The 23,204-nt window shown below is 42.0% G+C and overlaps 2 protein-coding genes across 2 annotated transcripts; one reads left to right on the forward strand and one right to left on the reverse strand.

The window, feature by feature from the left end:
* Window positions 1-946: 946 nt before the first annotated feature.
* On the forward strand, window positions 947-11,852 carry LOC121616372 (lactase-phlorizin hydrolase-like). The gene is made up of 15 exons (XM_041951112.1): window positions 947-1,481; window positions 4,523-4,607; window positions 4,709-5,390; window positions 5,477-6,125; window positions 6,333-7,886; window positions 7,989-8,257; window positions 8,365-8,655; window positions 8,757-8,955; window positions 9,266-9,468; window positions 9,610-9,716; window positions 9,815-9,946; window positions 10,089-10,312; window positions 10,472-10,708; window positions 11,205-11,304; window positions 11,831-11,852. Exons 1-15 carry the CDS (start codon window positions 947-949, stop codon window positions 11,850-11,852), a joined length of 5,289 nt encoding a protein of 1,762 aa, XP_041807046.1.
* Window positions 11,853-13,697: 1,845 nt separating this feature from the next.
* On the reverse strand, window positions 13,698-21,852 carry gjc4b (gap junction protein gamma 4b). Its single transcript, XM_041950406.1, has 3 exons — window positions 21,707-21,852; window positions 15,295-16,468; window positions 13,698-15,177 (listed from the first exon to the last, which is right to left on the reverse strand). Exons 2-3 carry the CDS (start codon window positions 16,439-16,441, stop codon window positions 15,164-15,166), a joined length of 1,161 nt encoding a protein of 386 aa, XP_041806340.1. The 5' UTR covers window positions 16,442-16,468; window positions 21,707-21,852; the 3' UTR covers window positions 13,698-15,163.
* Window positions 21,853-23,204: the final 1,352 nt, after the last annotated feature.

Below are 23,204 nucleotides of genomic sequence, written 5' to 3' on the forward strand. Positions count from 1 at the left end.
TGTACATAATGTCACTGATATATAAAGATGTGGAAAGAGTTGGCAGTGGAGTATAAGGGGACGGTTATTTTCTTCATGGAACCTCAACCCCTTTTAAAGTTTTTTTTATTTATTTATATATGTACATAGATAGATATATACACACAAACACATGCACACACAGGTGTTGGAGCAACACCACATTCTGCATGTATTCATACAGCATGGCTCTGGAGTAAAAGAGCCTAAGAGTCTCTGCTAAACCGGTCCGCTTGCAGTCCCGCTTAGCACCCATAGAAAATGTTTGGTGCAATATAGAGCGGAAAATAAAGGTGTCCCAACTCTTTTGGAAACAGGGTTGTGGCTGGATTTCCATATCTATCCTCATGGTATCCAAAAAGTCCCTGAATTCAAAGGTGGAGATCTTTAACCTTCAGAGGTTTGATTAGCCATATTTGTGAGGTGGAGTTTAATAACGGATGACTGGGCCTGTTGATAATATTTTATGATGGACATCATAGCTGTCATATAATTTAGCTGGTCATGAAGAAAACTGTCACTGTTGTGAACTAAGATGTATTTGTTACGCTTATGGGTTCGAATCAAGGTGATTACATTCGACAGCTTCTATATTTTCTCTTGCACTCCATCTGCATGCTGTGAAAGTAACTACATATTTCCTAGTGTTCAGTTATCACTTGATGTGTGAGTCCAAAGTCTGTCTGCCTGTATCACTCGGCTGCAATAAAACACTAAAACTTGCACGGATGGGATGTGATACCGGTGTTTATTGTGTAACGATGCAATAAGAAGAAAACAGAAAAGCTTTAAAGAGCTCAGCTGTAAGCGGATGATATCAGTCCATTCCCTCCCAGCCACAATGAAGTATCCATTGTGGGCTGCGTTTCTGTATGTTTTTTGTCTGTATGGATGCCGGAGCAGTGAGGTGAATGGAGAGAAGGACTTCATGCTTCTTGGAGGCCCTCTGAGGAAGCTGAAAGTGAGAGGTTCAGGCGGTGTGGAGAATGATGTCTTTGACTGTAGTGATCCCATACCTCCAGGCACTAGACAGTACTTTGAGTACCTCCAGAGCAGAGAGGTGACCCACTTCAAAGTACCGCTGTCGTGGACTCAACTCCTGCCTACAGGCCTCTCCAGCCAGCCGCAACAGGCCGTAGTTACCTGTTACAAGACTCTGCTGAAACTGCTGCACAGGGTCGGCCTGCAGCCTTTGGTCGTCCTTCATGGTTCCACGGTGCCAGAATCTCTGAAATCAAGGTATGGAGGCTGGGAGAGCCAGGAGCTGGTTCACATGTTCCAGCAGTATGCTGAGTTTGCCTTCCAGGAGTTTGGAGCGCTAGCATCCTCGTGGGTGACACTGAGTGACTTGGGCCATGTTCAACATGATGAGCAGACTGGAGGTGCTCCCAGGTCTCTACAAAATATCCTCCAACTCAACAAGAACATCTACCAGCTCTACCATCAACGGTTTCCTGAGAGCGGTAAGTAAGACTGATAGAAAAGGAAAAGAGGATTAAAGATGTGATCATGTGATTCATTGATCTGTTAATAGAATAGATAATTTGTTACTATGTTTTAAGAGTTAAACAAGAATTTTTTGTCACCATAATAATAAAAACCATTATGTAATCATTAATATGTTAATCTGAAACCCTTTACCCCATGATTCATGGCATGGATTATTATCTCAAACAATCAATAAAATGATTTAAGCACACTGTACAGCTGTGCCTGACACACCTTTTTCACAGCAGAGATTTTGAGTTGTCATATTAGGAAAAGCACAAGTGTTGCTACTAACATTAAGAATTACTGTTATTTTTAAGTGTCCCAGTAAACTATAACAGTATGACAGAGGGCCAGCGTTCAAAATACCAGGATGGGGGAACTGAGGCAACTAAATGGAATTCAGCTCATTCATTTATCTGCAGTGAAAAAGGCCTATTGATACTTAGCTGAAAACAAACTGAAGTCTGTCGCATATTCCTCGGCTGGTGGAAATTTAATAAACATGTGCACAGATGTTCCGTAGTCACGTTGTGTTAAAAGTGCTTCATGCTTCCATATTCACAGGGAGACGTCTTTCACTTGGGTTGAATGCCAGTGATGTTGCGATTATTTCACAGATCAAAGGTTCAACTACAGTAAGCTGCATCTTCTATTCTCTTATATGACAGAAGTGCCAATATTATGTATGTGTTGCATGTCTTCATCTTTCTTAATACGATAACGGTTAGGTGCTGTTGCTATAAGGCTCTAAATCAAAACCAATTGAAAATAGCAATTTAACATAAAAATACAGTAATTTTTAACATTGTAATGTAGTGAATGTTGTGTCAATCTAGAATTCTACCTGTATTAATAAAACAAAATTTGTCCATACACTTTTTGGCTAAAAAAGACTTCTTTGGTTTATATTTTTTTTAGTTTTCTTCATTTAGTGAAAACCTCAGATAAAGACACGGCTGCAGGGAAACCAATGAAAAATACACACCCTTAACTTTAGCCTTAATCCTTAATTCCAAAGACTTTCTGTGGTTGAACTGGCAGTGTGCTTAGGATCAATGTTTTGCTAAAGCTTAAACCTTTTAAAATCTTTCAAATGAAATCCTGGTTTACCTACAAGCGGCTAATTTTCCATTCTGATCATTCTGAATTTGTGTCATTTATTCTTGCAGAAAAGAAACAGCCTCTTCGTATGATGCTCCCCCTATATCCACCAAAGATGTCTTTAAGATTTAATCTTATCAGATTTTACATAATTAAATCTATACAAATTGTTCCCTCATATAAAGTGCCCATCTTGCCACATTTCCCTGCAAATTCTAGCATAATAGTTGTCGAGTGTGAGAAGGGGACAGACTGCACCACAAGTCTTCCACCTGTTTTACTGTTGCTTCCAACCTCTTGGTAGCTTTCCCATCAAGTCTTCTCTTTGCACACATGTCCACCGAAGTCCTGATCCTCTAGGCAAGGTCCTGGTGCCGTCTTATTTTCTGTATTTAATTCAGCATGCTCTGAAGTATATTTATGACTCTTCTTATCTTACCACTTTCGAAGTTTACGTATGCGCAAATTGTTGTCCTTGTCTGCCCTCATCGCAATACAATAAAATGTTATGTAACGCTTGTTAGTAGGGGTGTGTATAAAGTAAATTATAATGTGATTTAGTCTTTTTCTGTGTGGAATATGTATACTTTTTAAATGTTGTAGTGGGTTTCTTTTCATGATGTAAAGGCAGCTTCTTTTAAAATTCTCCATCATCCACATGTATGCATGTATTAGTTCTATGCCGGACTGTCAAAATGCCCAAGCTGCTTCATTGCTCTGGCTGTTACCTCGTGTAAACAATCCAACTGGGATATTCTCCTGCCCCCATGCCAGTAAAAGAAAAAGAATAATAATAATGTTGACAGTAAAAAAGCTATGGTGTGTAAGTTTTCCATACACTGTCAGAAAAGTGAGATTTTACTATGGCCAAAATTAAAACTGTCTGTCTGTAATGGTGTATTAATGTAGACCATATGGTAGCAAAACATAAATAACAGTTTGTTTTTCATTAAGAGGCATGAGAGTGATAATATACTGTGCTGTATCAACTCTTTTGAGCAGATGGATTTCTTGTCAGTCCACTTTGAATATGACTGTGCCTCGGCACCAAACTTTGCAAAGGGCCTGAACCGCTTAAAGGTACCGTAAACATTCACTTTGCATTTCATATTTTGCGTTGCTGTTACATTGCAGCCTCATGCATGTTTTATGTTTTATGTCATAGGAGTCCAGTGGGGATTTTCCTATCCTTATATATACGATCACTACTGATGGTTGTTTCCACAGTCAGTTGCAGCTCCTTGGTGATTTCCTACAAGGTAAGTATCATTACAGCTGACTTAATATCACTTTCATTTTTTGCCTTGTCTAATTTTCCTCACTCCTCTCATCAGATTATGACTAGGCAACAAGACTAGCCTGTTCTAAACGGCAATATCCTAAACTTTTAGGGTACAATAGTGAAAGACTAATCATATGGTATTGATTAACATAAATTCTTTTTGATATGGTCTTATAAAGCAAGTGTATATGAGCAATCAACACATATTGCTAAATGTTAAAAGGCCATTTCTGCTGGAATGTGGAAAGATATTTTTTAAAGATTTATTGGTTAGATGAAACATGTAGGGTTTAAAGCAGACGCTTAATTTATGTATTTGTTGGTGTAGTTTTTTGTTGTTGTTGGATGATGACGTCAGTCTGTCCGTCACTTCACCACTTTGACTGAAATATCTCGAGAAGAATACCTTAGACTGACGTGAAATCTGAACGTGTGAACATGGCGAACTCTATGCCCTCTTAGCATCAGCATGTTAGCATTGTGACCACATTAGCATGTTGACATTAGTATTTAGCACAAATCACTTGTGTGCTTAAGCCCAGCCTCACAGAGCCGGCAGGATGGATGTAGACTCTATGTCTAAATACTGTTCATATATCTGTCAGTAACTTTGCCTTTCACTCATTACAGTCCTGAAAAGCAATGATCTGAACATTGTGGGATGTGATGTGATGGATATGCTGCCTAAACTGGACGTGCAGGACGTCCCAACCAGGTAACACTTTATCTTGGTAATATGGGCAGTTTCAAATGTATTGACAACATTTTTTTGATGTATGTTTACATTGTTTTCTTCACAACTATCTTTTCCAACAGTCATGGTACTTTAGAGTATAAAAGAACTGCAACAGCAATTGGAGATAGTTACCAGAATGTGTGGAATAAGTTTGGGTCCCAGACAACTACAGAACGAGATCTTTTCATCAATGAATCATTCCCTTCTGGCTTCCAATGGGCCACCTCAAGTGAGTCCTTCAAGGTTGAAGGAGGTTGGTCAGAAGAAGGGAAGGGACAGACCATCTGGGACCGTTTTTGTCATGAGGGCCTTGCCTTTGAGAGACAGACAGCTGATGTAGCCTGTGACAGTTTCCACAAAGTGGATTATGATGTCTACCTCCTGCGAGGTCTTAACGTCAACACATACCAGTTTTCCATTTCCTGGGCCCGTATTTACCCAAACGTCTGGGGCTTCAGGCCCTCAGAGAAAGGGGCCCTCTACTATGACAAGTTGATTGATGCTCTCATTGAGTCTGGCATACAACCTGTTGTCACTCTCTACCATTGGGATCTGCCACTGCATCTCGCTTACATGGGTGGATGGGCTGACATACAAGCTGTTAGGTCCTTCACGGACTACGCAGACTTCTGCTTCTCCAGGTTTGGAGACAGAGTCAAGATCTGGAACACATTCAGTAGCCCATGGGTGGTGAGCCACGCTGGGTATGGCACTGGTGAGCACCCACCTGGAGACAAAGACTATGTGGACGCTGCCTATCAGGTGAGAGTAATGGTCTTACCCTAATGTAAATATCCACTATTTCATTCATCTGTATATTTACCCAAGCATTTATTTTGTCTTGGCAGGTCACTCACAATATACTCAAGGCCCATGCTGAAGCCTGGCATCTCTATAATGATAAGTACAGGAAGAAACAAGGAGGGAAAGTTGGCATCGCATTAAACTCTGACTGGGCTGAGCCTATGGACCCCTCCAGACCTGAAGACATAGCAGCTGCAGATCGCTACCTGCAGTTCATGTTGGGCTGGTTTGCACATCCCATATTTGTGGACGGAGACTATCCTGCAACATTAAAGACTCAGGTAGAAGAGAAAAGAAATAAGTGCCCAGACTCTGAGCCTGCAAGACTCCCAGTTTTCACTCCTGAAGAGAGCCAGAGGATACGTGGAACAGCTGACTTCTTCGGATTAAACCACTATACCTCCCGGTTGATCAACAACAGTGATGGTGGCTGCATCCCTGGTCCTCAGGGGGTCGGTGACTTCCAGGCACACGTGGACCCTTCATGGCCATCGACAGCTTCTGACTGGATCTATTCTGCACCTTGGGGTCTCAGAAGGCTTCTAAACTACATTTCTACAGAATACCTGAAGGCTACCAAAGTGCCCATCCATATAACTGGGAATGGTATGCCTACTGAGTACAGTGGGGAGACTCTCAATGACACCAGTCGAATAGAGTACATGAAGAGTTACATCAATGAGGCCCTGAAAGGTATGGTGTTGAAAGCAGTTGCTTATGTGAATACGTTTGTAATTTTTTATCCCTGTATTCATACTTTGGACAAGGCTTTTGCCCCCTAACACTGGACATTGCATTACAAACTTAACCATTTGTTAGTGAAACCATCATTTGTATTTGTTTATGATACTGTGTGTGTAAATAGGATTCAGTGGCTGAATATCTTTGTACTCTCCACAGCTATACATTTGGATGGAGTAAATGTGCAGCGGTTTACTGTCCAGTCACTCATGGATGGCTTTGAAGGTCCACAAGGATACAGTGAACGTTTTGGATTGCACTATGTCAACTTTGACCTGCCTGACAGACCCAGGACTCCAAAGCAGTCTGCCTACTTTTACTCCAAAGTTATTGAGAAAAATGGTTTTGCCCCCAACAACCTGTTATTTCATGTACCAGAAGTGAAAAACACAGAGTCAAATAAACTTTTATCAATCCCACCTTCTACAGTCCCATCCCAAGCCAGGGTTGTTTGGAGGAAATTCTCCAGCCAATCCAATTTTCAGAGAAAACTCTTCCACTACGGTACTTTCCCACAAGGATTCAGCTGGGGAGTATCGTCTTCAGCTTACCAGATTGAAGGTGGCTGGAATGCTGATGGGAAGGGGCCCAGCGTTTGGGACACATTCACCCACAGGCCTGGCAGTTTTTTTCCTATTCCAAATGGAGATGTGGCCTGTGACAGCTATCACAGACTTGAAGAGGACCTCTACATGCTTCGAGCTCTGAGGGTGAAGTCATACAGATTCTCTTTGTCTTGGTCCAGGATCTTTCCTGATGGTCATCGCACCTCCCTGAACTGGAAGGGGGTTGACTACTACAACAGACTTATTGATGGTCTCATAGCATATAACATCACTCCCATGGTGACACTCTACCACTGGGATCTCCCTCAAGCTTTACAAGACCTTGGTGGCTGGGACAATGTAAACATGACTGAAACTTTTAACGACTTTTGTGACTTTTGCTTTGCCACCTTTGGAGACAGAGTGAAATTTTGGATGACCTTTAACCAGCCTCACACAATTGCATGGTCAGGATATGGACTTGGACAGATCCCCCCAAATGTTAAGCGCCCAGGAACTGCACCATACAGAGTTGCACACAACATTATAAAAGCACACGCTAAGGCTTACCACACATATGATGATAAATATCGCAGTTACCAAGGTGGTCTGGTATCCATTGCTCTCAATGCTGATTGGGTTGAACCTAAAGATGTTAATGTTCTCCGTGAAGTGGTGGCTGCTGACCGCGCTCTGCAGTTCCAACTGGGTTGGTTTGCACACCCCATTTTCAAGAATGGTGACTATCCTGATGCAATGAAGTGGCAAGTTGGAAACAAAAGTGAGCTCCAAGGTCTTTCAGAGTCAAGACTACCTTCCTTCACTGAAGAAGAAAAGAGCTTCATTAACGGAACTGCTGACTTCTTCTGTGTAAATCATTACACTACAAAGATAGTAAGCCATGTTACAGCTCGGCTTAACCCTCAATCTTATAAATATGACAAGGACTTGTCAGAAGCAGTAGAAAAAGATTCACCAACTACTGCCATCAGTAACCAGACAGCTGTTGCATGGGGTTTGAGAAGACTTCTCAACTGGATCAAAGAGGAGTATGGCGATCCAGAGATTTACATTACTGAGAATGGAGTAGCTACAGGCATGAAGACCACAGTCGATGACACTGCCAGAGTATTTTATCACAAGACCTATATTGATGAGGCTTTCAAAGGTGCACTGACACAAATACAGTTCTTCAGAGACATATTAATGATTTTCATGACTGTTAAGATTTAGTCCTGATTATTTATTTGTGTGTATGTTTTAATAACAGCCTACGACCTTGATGGTGTGAAGGTGCGAGGATACATTGCGACGTCCCTCATGGATTCTTATGAGTGGCTCAATGGGTACAAAGTTGGATTTGGGTTGCACCATGTGGATTTCACTAACCCAAACCGGCCAAGGACACCAAAGTATTCAGCTCATGTCTACTACCAAGTCATAAAAGACAATGGTTTCCCTATGCCATATGATGAGAGGATGTATTACGAATTTTTCCCCAATGATTTTATTTGGAGTACTGCAACAGCATCCTACCAGGTAATTCTTTTGAAGAAGCCACTTTATCATAGCTGGATCAGCGAGTTACATATATATTCTATACTCTGTTTTCAACTATTTAAATGTTTTACATTTACTATCTCCAGATTGAAGGGGGGTGGAGAGCAGATGGAAAAGGTCTCAGCATCTGGGACAAGTTTGCTCACACTCCTCTCCGAGTGGGCAATGATGACAATGGGGACATTGCCTGTGACAGTTACCATAAAGTAGAAGAGGATGTTGCAATATTGAAACAACTCAAGGTGACCCATTATCGATTCTCCATTTCCTGGCCAAGGGTGCTTCCTGATGGCACCACCAAGTACATAAATGAGGCTGGACTCAACTACTATGACAGACTGGTGGATGCTCTGCTTGCTGCAAACATCCAACCTCATGTAAGTGTAACTCTTGCCAGCATCTCAAAAAAAAGAAAAAAAAATGCAACGTAAATCTCTGGAAATTCTGGGAACGTTAACTGTTTCTCCTTTGCTGTCAGATCACGCTCTACCACTGGGACCTCCCACAAGCTCTGCAGGATATTGGGGGCTGGGAGAATGAGACTGTAATTGACTATTTCAGGGATTATGCTGACATCATCTTTGACCGTCTTGGCCACAAAGTTAAATTTTGGATCACCATTAATGAGCCATACAATATAGCCATGGTAGGCAATGGCTATGGAGCAGCTGCCCCAGGTATGTGCTGACATTACTCTCTACCTCTTTCCAATGTATGCTCACTTGTTTGGTGGTTTGATTTTGTCAAAACAGTATTGGTCCACTATTTATTATTTTGTTGTTCTATAAGTACCACCAAGAGTTAAGATCACAGAACTAAAATTAACACCCAGGTAAAAATTTGAATCTGTCACAAAGCGCAATGTTATGAAACAGTCTGTTTTTTGTAAATCAGTTCTCAAACTTGACCTTTCTAGACCACAATGACAAAAAAGCATAAAGCTAAACAAACTAGCAAATGTGTCTATTGCTCCTTGTGTGTGTCCAGGGAACAGTTTCCGACCAGCCACTCTGCCTTACATTGTGGGTCACAACCTGCTTAAAGCTCATGCTGAGGTCTGGCACCTCTACAATGGCACGTACAGGGCCAAACAGGGGGGGCGAATCTCCATTACCCTCAATTCTGACTGGGCTGAACCCAGAAATCCCTATAAGCAGGAGGACATTGATGCTGCAAGACGTGTTGTGCAGGTACTTAAAAACACAAAATGTGTATTATTGTTTGTAGTTTGTTCTTTTGTACACGCATTTCCCCTCACATTTTACAAAAGACATGAAGCACAATAGTTGGAGTTAAGGTCTGTAATAGTTGACCTGTGTTTCCTTGTGCAGTTCACCATTGGCTGGTTTGCCCATCCCGTATTTATTGGAGACTACAGCAACATAATGAAGACAATCATTCGAGAACGGAGCTTAGCTGCCGGTCTGCTAAAATCTCGGTATTTTATATAAACTAATAAACTAACATTAAAGCTTGAAAGAGAAACAACGGAAGATTTTATATTTAAATTTACTGATTTCAATACAATCTCTCCAGGCTGCCAGAGTTCACTCCTGAGGAGATTAATAGGATTAGAGGTACCCATGATTACTTTGGATTCAACCATTACACCACTGTTCTGGCATTCCCTTTGGACTATAAAAATCATCAGCACTATGATGGCGATAAGTAAGCAAGTACCAACATATCTACAGTAATCAAGTGGAAGAAGCAAATCCTACATAATCACATGGTGATCAGCTGTGTGTGTGCATTATTTGAAAACTAATTTTTGTAAAATAAAATCATGTGACTGATTTGATCTACTCAGGGGTGCAGGAACAATTGCTGATCGCACCTGGCCAGATTCAGGCTCATCCTGGCTGAAGGTCACACCGTTTGGATTCCGGAGGATATTAAACTTCATTAAGAACGAGTATGGAAATCCACCAATCATCATCACAGAAAATGGCATCTCAGAGCGGGGGCCTATTGACCTAAATGATGTTCAGAGGAGCTACTACTATGAAAAATACATCAACCAGGTGCTCAAAGGTATCAAATCACAATTGTCACTGCACATTTTTCTCAAAATGCTAACGATTTAACAATATGTTGGGTAAAGTATCTCTATGTAATGAATGCAGAATAATGATTCATGCTGATTCTGCTGTTTCACAGAATAACCTCAGTGTGTTGTTTTTCTCCCCCCAGCTTCCGTGATAGATAATGTGAATATCCTTGGTTACACAGCGTGGTCGCTGATGGACAACCTAGAGTGGGCTACCGGCTTTTCAGAGAGATTTGGCCTTTTCTATGTCAATCGCTCAGACCCTACACTGCCTCGAGTGGCCAAGGCTTCTGTTGCTACATACTCCACCATCATCAAGTGCAAAGGATTTCCCAATCCCGCCCAGGGACCCCATGAGTGCATGACCTCCGTACCTCAAAGTGAGTTGATGCAGAGTTGCTCAGATGCCTGTTACCTCACCTTACTGGTGAACATGATGTAGTCATAAACCTACAGAGGGAACTCCAACATCCTCACTTTAAGTCATCAGTTATGTAATGTACAGTGTACGGTATCTAAAATGTGATTTGTCGTGACATACTGACCCATAATTACTAGTACGCCTATGGTAGTGATTTTTGTGAAAACCTAAAAGAACAGTGCAGCATGTTGGAGTTCATGAGAACACCGCTCTCATGCTGAAGCTGGAACAGTTAGCTTATTGTCTGAACGCAGGAGTAAACAGCTGGAGTGGCTTTGTCCATGATTTCTTCAACAACCTTCAGGGATAGTAGATAGTGGATATAGAGATTTTGTGGACTGGTAGGCCTAGATCTTCTGTGCCCACATTTAAAATGTTAAAAACACGTATGGTTTAGATTTACAGTTAGTCAGCAACATGTTTAAAAAGAATATGATGTGATGTCTTTTCTACAGAAACCAGAGGCAAAGCTGTGAGCTTCCTGGGTATGGAGCTCTCTATCGGCGAAGCTGAGATCGGACTTTACACCACCTTTGCTCTACTGATTGCTGCAGTGTTAGTGGCTATTTGTTTATCCGTTTGCTTCTGTAAAGTAAAAAAAGCTAGAAAATGAGAACAAAGAAGAATCAATGAACATGAAGGGGAAATTCTGATTGCAAATACTCAGAGTTGTAATGAAAGTCCAAAATACACTAAACTATCTCAGTAATCTAATATATGAGCTGCTTCTTCATATAAATACCATTTGACAAAACATCCTGCATATTATTAAAGCTGAAAATAAAATATTTAAGAGGCTGTAAAATTCTTGTGCTAAGTACTGATTAACAAAACGTCTGTTTTTCATTCATCCCATAGCATATCATTATCCAATATGGTTATTGTTGCTCTCAAGTCTCAGTTTATGGTGATGGTTGAAAAAAGCCGAGGCCAAATATTAAACTTTCTTCAACCACGTCTATTTCGTCTCTCAAAAATATTACTACGCAACTTAATCCAGTGAAATATTTCATGATTCGCTTTCAAATGCATCAATATAATAATGACTTCACAATCCCAACATCTGTGCACTGTTGTCCAGACTGCAGCAGTGCAAGTGTTGAGACTTAATGTTTTTCTACAGTGAGAAGTGCCGTTAGGTACTGTACCTTAAAGTACAAGATAGGCATCATCTGCACTTACATTGTGAAACAAAAGATATTGCAAATGCATGAAATACTGACTTGCGGAATTAGACGTTACTCAATAATGCCATGCATGCTCCATTACCTATCAGACGGGTCTCAAAGTGATGAAATTTGGGGAAAAGTCAATTTTTGGTTATTCATTTTGGAGACTGCGGCTCTATCAATAGGCTAGGCTAGGTTTAGATGTGACGCTTGGAGCAAAATCACATGGTCTCTTCAACCCCATGGCTGTGTTCACAGAGGCTGCAGGTTAAACTACACCTGTGGTTCAACATTGACATTGAAAAAAGCCCCTAATGTCACTAGAGGCCTCCACATGCTTGAGCTGATCCTGCTGCACGCCTGGCTTAAGAGGACATTCAGACCTTCTAAAAGTTTCTAAACCATTGACAGTCAATCATATTGTCTGACTAATGTAACATTTCCTAATCGCATTTGAAAGATTTGATATGCATCATGTGTAATGCCACTTTGTACGGAAGCCGAGAACGGCCAGGTCCGTATAAATGTTTTTTTAACCGTTTTCTCGTGATAACGAATTATTATTTCATTATTTCGAGATAACAAAGACCGTTTTCCTGTGAAAACGAATAAATTATTTCGTTATCTCGAGATAACAAAGGCCGTGTTCCCGTGATAAGGAATTAAATTATTTGGTTCTCTGCGTCCGTATAGCCTACACAAAGAGCCTCTAACAGGACGGCGGTTAATTTGATGACAAGGGAACACAGAGCCGAGGTGGATTTCTTACCAAGTTTGGCTCCGGACAACTCAGAGTTGAGTCAGGAGAGAGGAGTGCTCACAGAGCTAACATTAGCACCAATGCTGCTAACTTTATGTTGGCAACGGCAGCTGCAGTTAGCTCTCAGTTTAGTAAGGAAGCTGCTGTGCTCAGGGAGTTATTCATTGTAAAACTTGCTGTTTGTTAGGATGTCTTACTGTTAGCTGCTAATTTGGATGTTTGCACAAGCATACTCAAAATACTATTAAAATTGTCTAAAAAACAGCTGTCACAAAACAAAACTTGGTCGACATGAGTCGGTAAAAAAAATTTATATGGACGTTCTCGGCTTCCGTTAACTTTGAGTTCTGAATGACTTTAGTGACATGACATTAGTCAAGTCACAGATCAGAAAAAAACAAAAAAAATAAAAATGACCAATTCCCACTGAGGTTTTAGCTAGTTTAAGATATTTCATAAATTATTAATACTGAAGTCAATTATGTGGTATGCTGTATGGGTAAATATGATGAACATTTGTATAAATTGATCATGAATGATGTTTGTGATCTCGATGTTCCACTGATTTAGCGGTATTTCTGAATATTTCGTGATGTGGTGTCTAAACTGCAAATCAAAAATTTAAAGGTTTATTTGCAGTTTCCTCCAACACACAGCACAATGTGACCATACCTGAAAACTGGGCAGATCATTCATCCAGTTGAACCGCAATTTAACTTAACATGCAACTGCCTTTAAGCTCTTTATACTGTCAGTTTAGCTGAACAACTTTCAAAATGCACCAAACGCATTCAGATGTTAAGTGAGTAACAGTCTCTTTAAGTAAGGCAAAGTAAACGAATGTATTACTGAACCCGGTCTCAACATTTAACTTCTTTACAAAATTAATACGGCATCAGTCATTCGCTTACTTGGCCCACTAGATGTGATGTTGCACTTGCTTATAAAAACAAAACTGGAACTAGAAAAATGTACTATTTCAAGCGTGCAATAAATCCAGACAAACCACTTGGAAAAGCTGGTATTTGATGAAAAATTTTATTTTAAAAACTAACCACAAAGTACTATCAATACAAAAAAGTATAAAAAGTACAAAAAGCATTGCTCAAAAATAACTTGAGATGACAACATTTGAGTTGGCACTAATGGCACTGTGGGTATGATTCAAAATACAAAAGATGGCATCTTAGTAGAGCGCATTCAAGGCATTGAATTCACATTGAAATGATTACATGGTTTACAGCTCGCATTGAGACTCTGGAGCAGTGACAACACTAGTCCAAAAATCAGCACTTTCAGACATGGAACATGACCCCTCAATTAACCAACAGATGCAATTAAATTTGGGTCTGTATGGAAAAGGGGAAACGTTTGCTGGTCAAAAGGGATGTGTAAAAAATAAACTAAGATGCAGGTTACTGAGTATTTTTGTTATGCAAAAAACTGTCACAACTGAACTCAAACTGAACCACTTTCAGAATGCGCAGGTCCATGGGCTAAATCGGGCTTTAGGGAGCTAAGACAGCAGTGAATGTCATTCTTTGAAAATCAAAAATAAGCCACAGTGACAGAGCCTCTTTTCAATACCACAATACTCAAAACTAATACAAAAATAAAGAACAGTATCAAATACACGTTTGAACATGACAAGACAATATCAAGAGTTACATGTTTTTCAAGCATTACCCAGGTTTGTTTATTCCTTTGGACAAAGGCACCCCAAGTGTGTTCCAGTTACCATCGAGGCACCAGGCTTCGGAATGTTGACTGGTGCGGCGCCAACATCGTCAAAACAACCGACAGAAACATTTGTTTGCATTTAACACCTCAGAAAGTCTTCATCAGCACGACAATGACTCCAGTACCTTTCTTTTATTGAGTGGTGCCTTGTCTGTTAACCTTTAGTTTGCATCTACAAGCACGCACTCACTCACTGTTTCACTTCCTCACAGAGTACAAGGTTCTTACAGTTTAAACACCTTTTTTTGCACTACGACTGGCTTGGCCTTGCCTCAACAAAAATGCCATAAAACAGAGTTCCAGTTTAGGTCTAAGGCAAACTTGAGATGCACTCACTGAACTTCCAACAGATGACAAACTCTTAAAAATGACTAATAGCTCTAAGTCTCGTAATAATAAAAATATTTAAAAAAAGAATAGCTGCCCTGAGGGAGAAGGACACGTTAACCTTAACCGTTCTTGCTGCTCGACGGTAGTTTGTAAGCACTTTGGATCTTCAGACAGGCTGCTGTCTCAAGTATTGCTGGATTGAGACGACCATTCTCCTCCTTGTTTGACTCGATGCTCGACCATGACTGGCCGTAACACTGGACGGCTTGGGCTGACTTCATCCACCTCAAGCAAATTCATGTTGCGCACACACACACACCTAAACACACACTCACTCTCACTTTGATTCCCTTATGTCCGCTCATTGATCCTGATGTGAATTTAACTCTATAATGGCAGCTGGGCTGTTGAGAACCTATGCACGGAGACCTGTGAACGAAAACAGATGGCACCAATGTCAGCATAGTATTTCTTATTTACCACAGCAAAGTAAGATAAAAATCAAAGTGCGAACTTATGAAAGAATGAAATGGCTGGAAGTCTAACCTTTCTCACATGTACTGCTCTGCTTCTCCTGGGCAAAGTTTAGTCTGTTCTGCTCAACTGCGGTACCGTTGGACTCTGGGCTGCTGCTGCGTGACGGGCTGCTCTCCTCGTTCTGGTAAGCCATGTCCAGATGCTGCTGGGCCAGTTTTAGGTGTCTGCGCAGCCTCTCCAGCTCCCTCGACGAAGCCTCGTCCCCAAACGACTCGCGACCCGAGTCTCCCAGGTTATCTCTGAAGCCCATTTTTCCTGATGGGTCCTTCTTCAGAGCAGTGTGGTAGCCTGGAGGTGCAGAGGGCTGGCGGCAGATGGAGGACCTCTGGCTGGCCAGAGCTGGGTGACGGGGGGTGGGAGGCCGAGGCCGTGGTGCGCAGAAGCAGTCCCGAATGCCACTGATGCCGAGGTGAAGGATCTCCAGCACGGTGAAAAGCAGACACAAGGCGCTGACGGCGTACATGATGAGCAGGAAGATCGTTTTCTCCGTGGGACGTGAGACAAAGCAGTCCACAGTGTGTGGGCAAGGAGAGCGTGTGCATACGTACGACGGCACCACTTCCAGCCCATAGAGGATGTATTGTCCAAACAGGAACGAGACCTCAAAGATGGCACGTGACAGCAGCTGAAACACGTAGACCTTCATCAGGCCGTCACGCTTTATGCGACGCCGTCCGTCATGCTTTTTGCTAGGCTTCTCAACAGCTTCTTTTTCCTTTTCTGGCTCAATCTCTTCCAGGATCATGGGGTCCTCCTCCCCATTGTCCTCTGCTTCCTCGTAGTCCCGGTTGGCACCGCGGCTCACTATCGGCATCCTCTTCCTGCCCCGCGGCCGGTAGTCATCGTCCTCCATGCGGGCAATCTTATGCATAGCAAAGCCAAGGTACATGATGGTGGGGGTGGTGATCATAATCACCTGGAACACCCAGAAGCGAATGTGCGATAGCGGCGCGAAAGCATCGTAGCACACATTCTCACAACCAGGTTGCTGTGTGTTACACACAAATTTACTCTGTTCATCGTAGTAGATCGATTCGCCCCCGACAGCTGTCAGCACGATGCGGAAGACAATGAGGAAGGTGAGCCAGATTTTGCCCACAAAGGTGGAGTGGTTGGAAATCTCGTCCAACAGACGTGTAAGGAAGCTCCAGCTCATTTTGACTCAGGAGGAAACCTCTCAAACCTGCGCAGAAAAAAAAAACAGTCATCTTTACTTTACCAACAAAGTGGCCACTGACAAAAACATTTAGCCTCAAAAACAGAAAAACAGAAACCATCAATGTCCAAGCTGCATCAAGGGCATTCATTTGCAAAAATAGAACTGTTAGCAAACAAAAAAGTGATTTGGATTGGCACAGACATTGACATATTAGAAAAACTTGGTCACAATCAAGGTGACAGCTCAGACCAGGATAAATGTTGAGTAGACATTTAGAAAATTCAAATTAGAATATAAACTTCCATCACTTTTCACTACAATCCCAAATAAACACCACTTCTTCCATTACATATGTTTAATATTTCATTTTGGCAAACTGCAGTCCAAAAGTGCTCATCATGTGGATATGTGGTGTTATTGCACCACATATCCACATGGTGGAGCTATTGTATCACTGTAACAAAGCTGAGACATCCCAACCAACCCTCCCTGCACAGCCACAGTGAAATCACAGTCTTTGAGGACAGACAGCACGTTGCTTGAGGAACATCACACTGAAAAATGTGAAAAAATATGAGCTCCGGATTCACAAAGCACCCCAGTCGACTAGAAATGTCTGAAAGTACCTACAAACACACATAATTATATCCCATAATTTATAAACCAATGGCTTTAAGGAGGATTACCTATTTCAAAATTGACCTTAAGGCTGTTTTTCCATTGTTCACCAAATATAAAATGCCACAGTCGCCCTCAGCTACAGTATATATGATAATTCTATTCTCACCTGAACATTTGAAATGTACCTGAAACTCACATCACATTCAACTGCTGCTAGTCCTGGTTAAATAATCTGACTGAGGCTGCAAAAACAGAGTGAAGAGCTGCTAGTGAAAAGTCTAAATGAAGAGCTCCTGTGGTTTCACACCACATGTGAGTGAGCTTATAACCAACGTCTGCAGAGTAATTATCCACTACTATAAAACTACCAGGCTAGTAACAGGTAGGTCAGCTATATCGGCGTGTTTGTTGATAAATAAAAGCAAAGATTATATCATTATCTCATCTTCAGATCTATTTCATTACCTTTACTTCCTGGATTGTCTTTTAGATCAACAACAGTGCTGTCATCAACCACCAACCTATTTGCTCCCACAACTGTCTTTTCGGCTGCTCTTAGCCAGGGTTTAAGTCTTGGAAGTTGCAGATCCCTTTAAGTAAAGCTCTGCAGCTGCAGATGTCACAGAATCCAGCTGGATTTAACGGGTATCAAGTAGCCAACGGTGAATTCAGGAATTCTTGGCCCTCCATCGCACAGGATGGAACAAGTATTCTTAAAAACACTTTTTCGTTCAGTAGCGTGGTTCTATCTCTGAATTTTTCTGCCCGACCAGTGCCCCAGGTAAGGATGCAGATATTAAACCTAAACTAACTAAGCCTTTTCTCATATACAATAGAGGCAGACATACAAAGCTAAAGGTATATGGGGGAAAAAAAACTATGCAAAGACAGGCTATCTACCCAAATCTAAATCTTATATTTCACTATTTTTATTATCTTAATTGTCTTGTAAATTTAACAGCTAAAATATCAGTTCCAATCCCAGGTGAGGAACAAAGAAAACACATCCATAATTAAACCAATTACCCACATTGTGAAACCAAAGCACTGTGCTTCTTTAGACGACTGCTAAATTAAAAGAGCTCCCATTTTCCCCCTATTTCAAAAGCAGCTGCTTTCAGCAACTCTACATTAATATGTTAACAGTAAAATGGAGTCAATGAGTATAGTCTGTGTAAATATGACATATAACGAAGTTAAAAAAACAAATTTTAACCAACCACCAACAGGGCAAACAATCTTAATGTAAACGGTACAGTCCTCGAAAGTGCTGGAAAAACCACGAATCCATACAGACCTACACTTCCACTTAACTTTGTGGATTTCTATACAGTAGCGGCAGTGGCATTATATCTTGCCAAATGTGATGGATAATCCAAATGGATCATATCACCCCAAATCTGCAATAAACTTTAACAGGACATTTCAGTTTTGATAAAAGGAATGTAGGAATGGTAAAACAACATAGCTCAATCAAATAAGGAGAGCGTGACAATGCACAGTCCAACAATCCAATAACAAACTAGCACAGAGAAGCCTTTACAGATAATGGATCCCCCAAGCGCGCAAAGAGCTCCAGTACAGATATCTAACTATTTGCATTGGGTGGCTTCCAGGGTGCAAAAGAGAGTACTGTATAAATGTGACATTCAATGTTTAACATGGAGCAAAATATCCTTAGATAAATAAAAAGGCAGGATAGAGCATATGCATTTCCACTGTGCAAGAACAACTATAGGAACATTCTGAAGGACGATCGGGCTGCGACTCGAATAGGAACTCACTTTCTTGATCGACCCAGTGGCTGCCCTATCAAGACTCTTTGAAGAGATCATTGATTTTAGTTTGTGGTGATTAAGGGTCTACACTCTTGCTTGTAATCTGTGTGTTTACACGTAAAAAAAACACACACAGAGGGAGAGAGGGCAAGAGATTATACGACGTGTACTGTTCTCTAGATTGCATGTATGGCCCTGCTGTCTTCACCAGTAATGTCAAGCTAGCAGTTTCACCACAATTGTCCCCTTCATAGTTGCCCATGCTTCTCACTGACTTTATGACGTTTGCCTATGTACTGCCCCCAGTGACTACCATCATCATTAACGACAGTATAACATCTTTAGGGCCAAGTTTCCACATCAAGATAACCGACGAATGCCTCTCCTTGGTGGAGCAATGCGGTTTCAAACTGAAAATGCGAAAGGAGGAATACCTGGCGCCAACTCAACGACTGTACATGGGAAAATCTGTATCGGTTACCTAAAACGCAAGCTGCAATGCTCTTTTGCCGGGCTGCAAGAGACGTGTAAGAAATAGAAATCGACAGCACACACACACACACACAGAGCTTGCAATCTAGGTTAACGGTTAGGATTTGCCTCAAGCTACTGACAAATGTGACACCCACATCCAATGAAAACCACTGCCTCAATTAGGGTTGGGCCAATGTAAAAGCAAAAAAAATTCAACCTGGTTAGATGTTAAGACACCATTAACCATTAAAATTATCCTCTTTTAAAATGTAATATCAAAATAATGAATAAAATAAGACTTTGGCCAAGTGCAACTTTAGAAATATCAAAATGTTTCTGTCTATAAACAAATAGGCCTCAGAAAATATGCTTTTCCATTGCGCAATGTGTTTGAGATCAGAGCAGCCACGCACATGCCACCAGAAGCTCTGATTGGTTGACTGACCCAACCCAAGGCATCATGGGATTACCGGTGGATGGCTACCAACAGTTCTGTTTACAACACTGAAAAATGGATAAATAATCACAGAAGAAGTTCGGTTAATTTAACAGTGTCCAAAAAGGTACTGCGGTTCAATGCTGGATTACAAAGCTTCTTAAGGGGATGCAGTCGCGCCAGGATCTTGAGTAGAACGGCACCACGGTTGCATTATCTTTCTGGGGGGAAAAATAAGAACGTAAAAGTGAAAAGGACAAGCAAGGCCGTAACCAACCCAACTTCACGTGCAATGAGTGAATGCATGTCTAACCCCTGCACAAAGGCAGCTAGTCAGAAAAAAAAATCTCTATTTAAAGCTGAAATCTTAACCAGAATATTGTATTTTTCGTCAGGGGTGTTGTGTTGCAGGTTGTAAGACTTGCACATGGGTGGGTTTGCTGTGCATGTGCCACTGATCTGCCTTCCTCACTGCCAGAGCAAACAAAGCCAGTCACACCTGAGCTGTCACAGAGGAACAAAGGTGTTTTTCCAACATTTTCTGCAGCTAAAAAACGTGTTGCAACAATGCATTCTTATGATGCCGTTTAAACACCATTTTAAGTATTTCTTTCAGGAAACGATGTGTGGAAATATACAGCTTTCCAGCTTGATGCATAAATTTAGAGGCTACTGGTACACCTCAACCAGAGCATTTATGTAAATGTAAGACTACAGCAGAACCGGTTCTGGATCTGAGGGGGTGGACCATAAAAAGCAAATTTATAAGAGCTGCTTTAATGTTAACATCTTGAATCTTGTGCATATCCCAGTAAAATGCCGGTCTGCGTCTGGTGTTGATCAGACTTACAAAATAAACCTCTTGCCAATCAGCATTGATGAAATGTATTTTTATTGTCTAAAACTAGATTTCATGTCTTCTGTACTGAGGCATCCTCGGCCTGCGCCTACATCTGTGCCTGTTTCCAAGCAGAGCGCAGAGTTTCAGCAGTGGCCCTGCCGAACAGAGGGGCTTTTGTGGCTCTCACATCTGGGGGGCTAGTAAAGGTTCTCCCTCCGTAAGGCGATCCCAACGCTCTGACGCTCGGGGAGAACGAAAATTGACGAAAACAACCGAAATATGAGGCGAATCGATGAGTGACATCTGCTTAACTGTAGAGGTGAAACTCATTCACTTCGGTGAGAGGCTTAAAAACTGGATACACTAGTTGCTGAGTCTCCTGCTGGAGCAAAAATGTGAAAACACAGGACAAATGTGGAGTAGAAAACTAATCCACTTTGCACGCGGAGCAAACGGGGGGAAAATCCGCCTCGTGCCTAACGGGACAACGTCACCGCTGTGCTCCACATGCTCCAAACCACCGCACATCGATAGTCCAATAAGATAACGTGTGAAACGGTCACAGCACGTTTGAACAGAGTGACTACATGGTGATGAAAGTTAGTATAATCCCCGGAATGTGTGATTTTGGTGACCAGAGGAGGAAACCGAGAGGAGGGGGGAAAAACAGGACACGAAGCCTGCGCGTTCCTCCATCGCCAGAGACAGTCAAGATGCCCGATTAAATTACCAAAATACTCCGCATACCAGCACTATTATAAAAGGCATGTGGCAAGAATGACGACAAATTTGCGCCAATAGGCCGTTAATTGCATATAAATCCACATACCGCGATTAATTTTAGCGCTTTAACTGGGCTAGCGCTGCCTGCTGCCAGCCTGTGCGCGTAAACTTAAGTTCGCCTTTAAACAACACATCTACCCGCCCTGCTTTCGTGAAAGCGGGTTGTTAAAAAAATAAAAATAAAAAAATAGCAGCTTTACAAACAGCTCACCTTTCCGAAAGTTAAAGCTATAAGTTGAGCCAGAAGAGCACCATTGTTAGCCAAAGCTAAGAAGCTGCGCGGTGATGCTGCGTTTAGCGCGATTTGTTTGCGTGGTGCGTTCCCGTACCTTCGGTTGTGATTTCAGCTCCTCAAAGTTGCCGCTTGGTGCGAGAGCTTCTCCGCCGTTCTCTCTTTATTAAAGGCAGCCCTCCCGCTCTTGTATCAAGCCATCCAGTTTTTCTTTCCTGCGAGGAGCTCGTCTCCAGTTGTGTGTTGTACTGCGGGGTGAGGACAAAGACTATTCCCAAATCCCCCCTCCCCTCTTTCTCCTCCCAGTTTCAGCCGGGCACCCCACCCCCTGTCTGCGCAGAGTGGAGGAAAACGATCAACTGCCAGCATTCCTGATGCAATCCATGCTCCGTCTTTCGGTTAGAACTTTACCCTGAATTCAGACTCTGGGAATTAACTTGGACTGCAATCTGCAACACCAGAAGCCAAGAATAACTCCTGTCTTTGGTGGAAAAAATTAAATAAAGGGGCTGGAAATGTGCTTAGTACTTGGAATACACAACTTCCAATCAATGCAAAGTATTTTGATGGTTGCCAAAAGGACTACAACCTCTAGTTTTGCTTCATGTCACAACCTGCAGATGTGTCATCCACCTGCACCGCTTCAAGCAGTGGGTGAAGACACGCAGCGGGCACACATGTGTTTGTGTGGCCTGTCAGGAAGCATCGCCCTCGTTTCCGTTGGGGATGTGGGGCGACATACAGCCGATAGCGAGAACACGTCTTCCTGCTGATGCAGATATTCGGAAGTTGTTGCCAACTTGAGGCCCCTTCCTCTATGTCGCACTTTCTTTTGGCAAGGGTCACACGTGCCCTTCCTCAGCCCCCACCCTCACGTCTCTTTGAAGCTACACCCACACTTAATAATGTTCATTACCAGAAGACAAAGCCAAGTTAACTCTATTTTAAGCCTGGATTTATGTCCCATTAGGACTTTAGAAGGGGTCTGGAGCAGCGGAGTCATGAATCAAGGGAATAGCCAGTTGTCTGAACTCAGCACTATGTGGCTCTGCTGAAATACATCTACCATCTGCAGTATGGTGTTAGCCTTGCACTCAATCAACGCTGAGATGTCCTTTAAGCGGTTAAATTTCCAGTAGTCTTACACTGCAATTTTGCTCGAGGAGCAACTTTAATGAGATATGTGCTGTTACCCAGATTAAATATTGCAGGCATCCAGTCAGCATCAGTCTCCTGAATGATCAAACTGAATTGTCGCCTTCACTGCTCACCCACACCTCCAGACAAAAAACACACAAAGCAGGATACTTTCACGTATTGCTTGTTGCGTAAACGGACAGATGCATATGCAAAGATCAGGGGGCTGTTGTGTCGTCCGGCTCATCTCTTTTCAATAACGAGCCGCAGCTGGAGAAGGCACATTACTGCGAGCAGCAGTTATTGTTTAATATCTGCTGCAAACAGCAGGTCAGTTGAGGAATGCAAAGCCCTTCCCCCTTCTTAGGGAGCAGCGAAGCTCTATTGTGAACCACAAGCATGCTTTTATTCATAGGGTGCAATGTGGGGTGCCCTGGTAAACCACAGTCCAAATGACA

The sequence above is a fragment of the Chelmon rostratus genome, chromosome 13 (genome assembly GCF_017976325.1).
Source record: "Chelmon rostratus isolate fCheRos1 chromosome 13, fCheRos1.pri, whole genome shotgun sequence".
Lineage (NCBI taxonomy): Eukaryota > Metazoa > Chordata > Actinopteri > Chaetodontiformes > Chaetodontidae > Chelmon > Chelmon rostratus.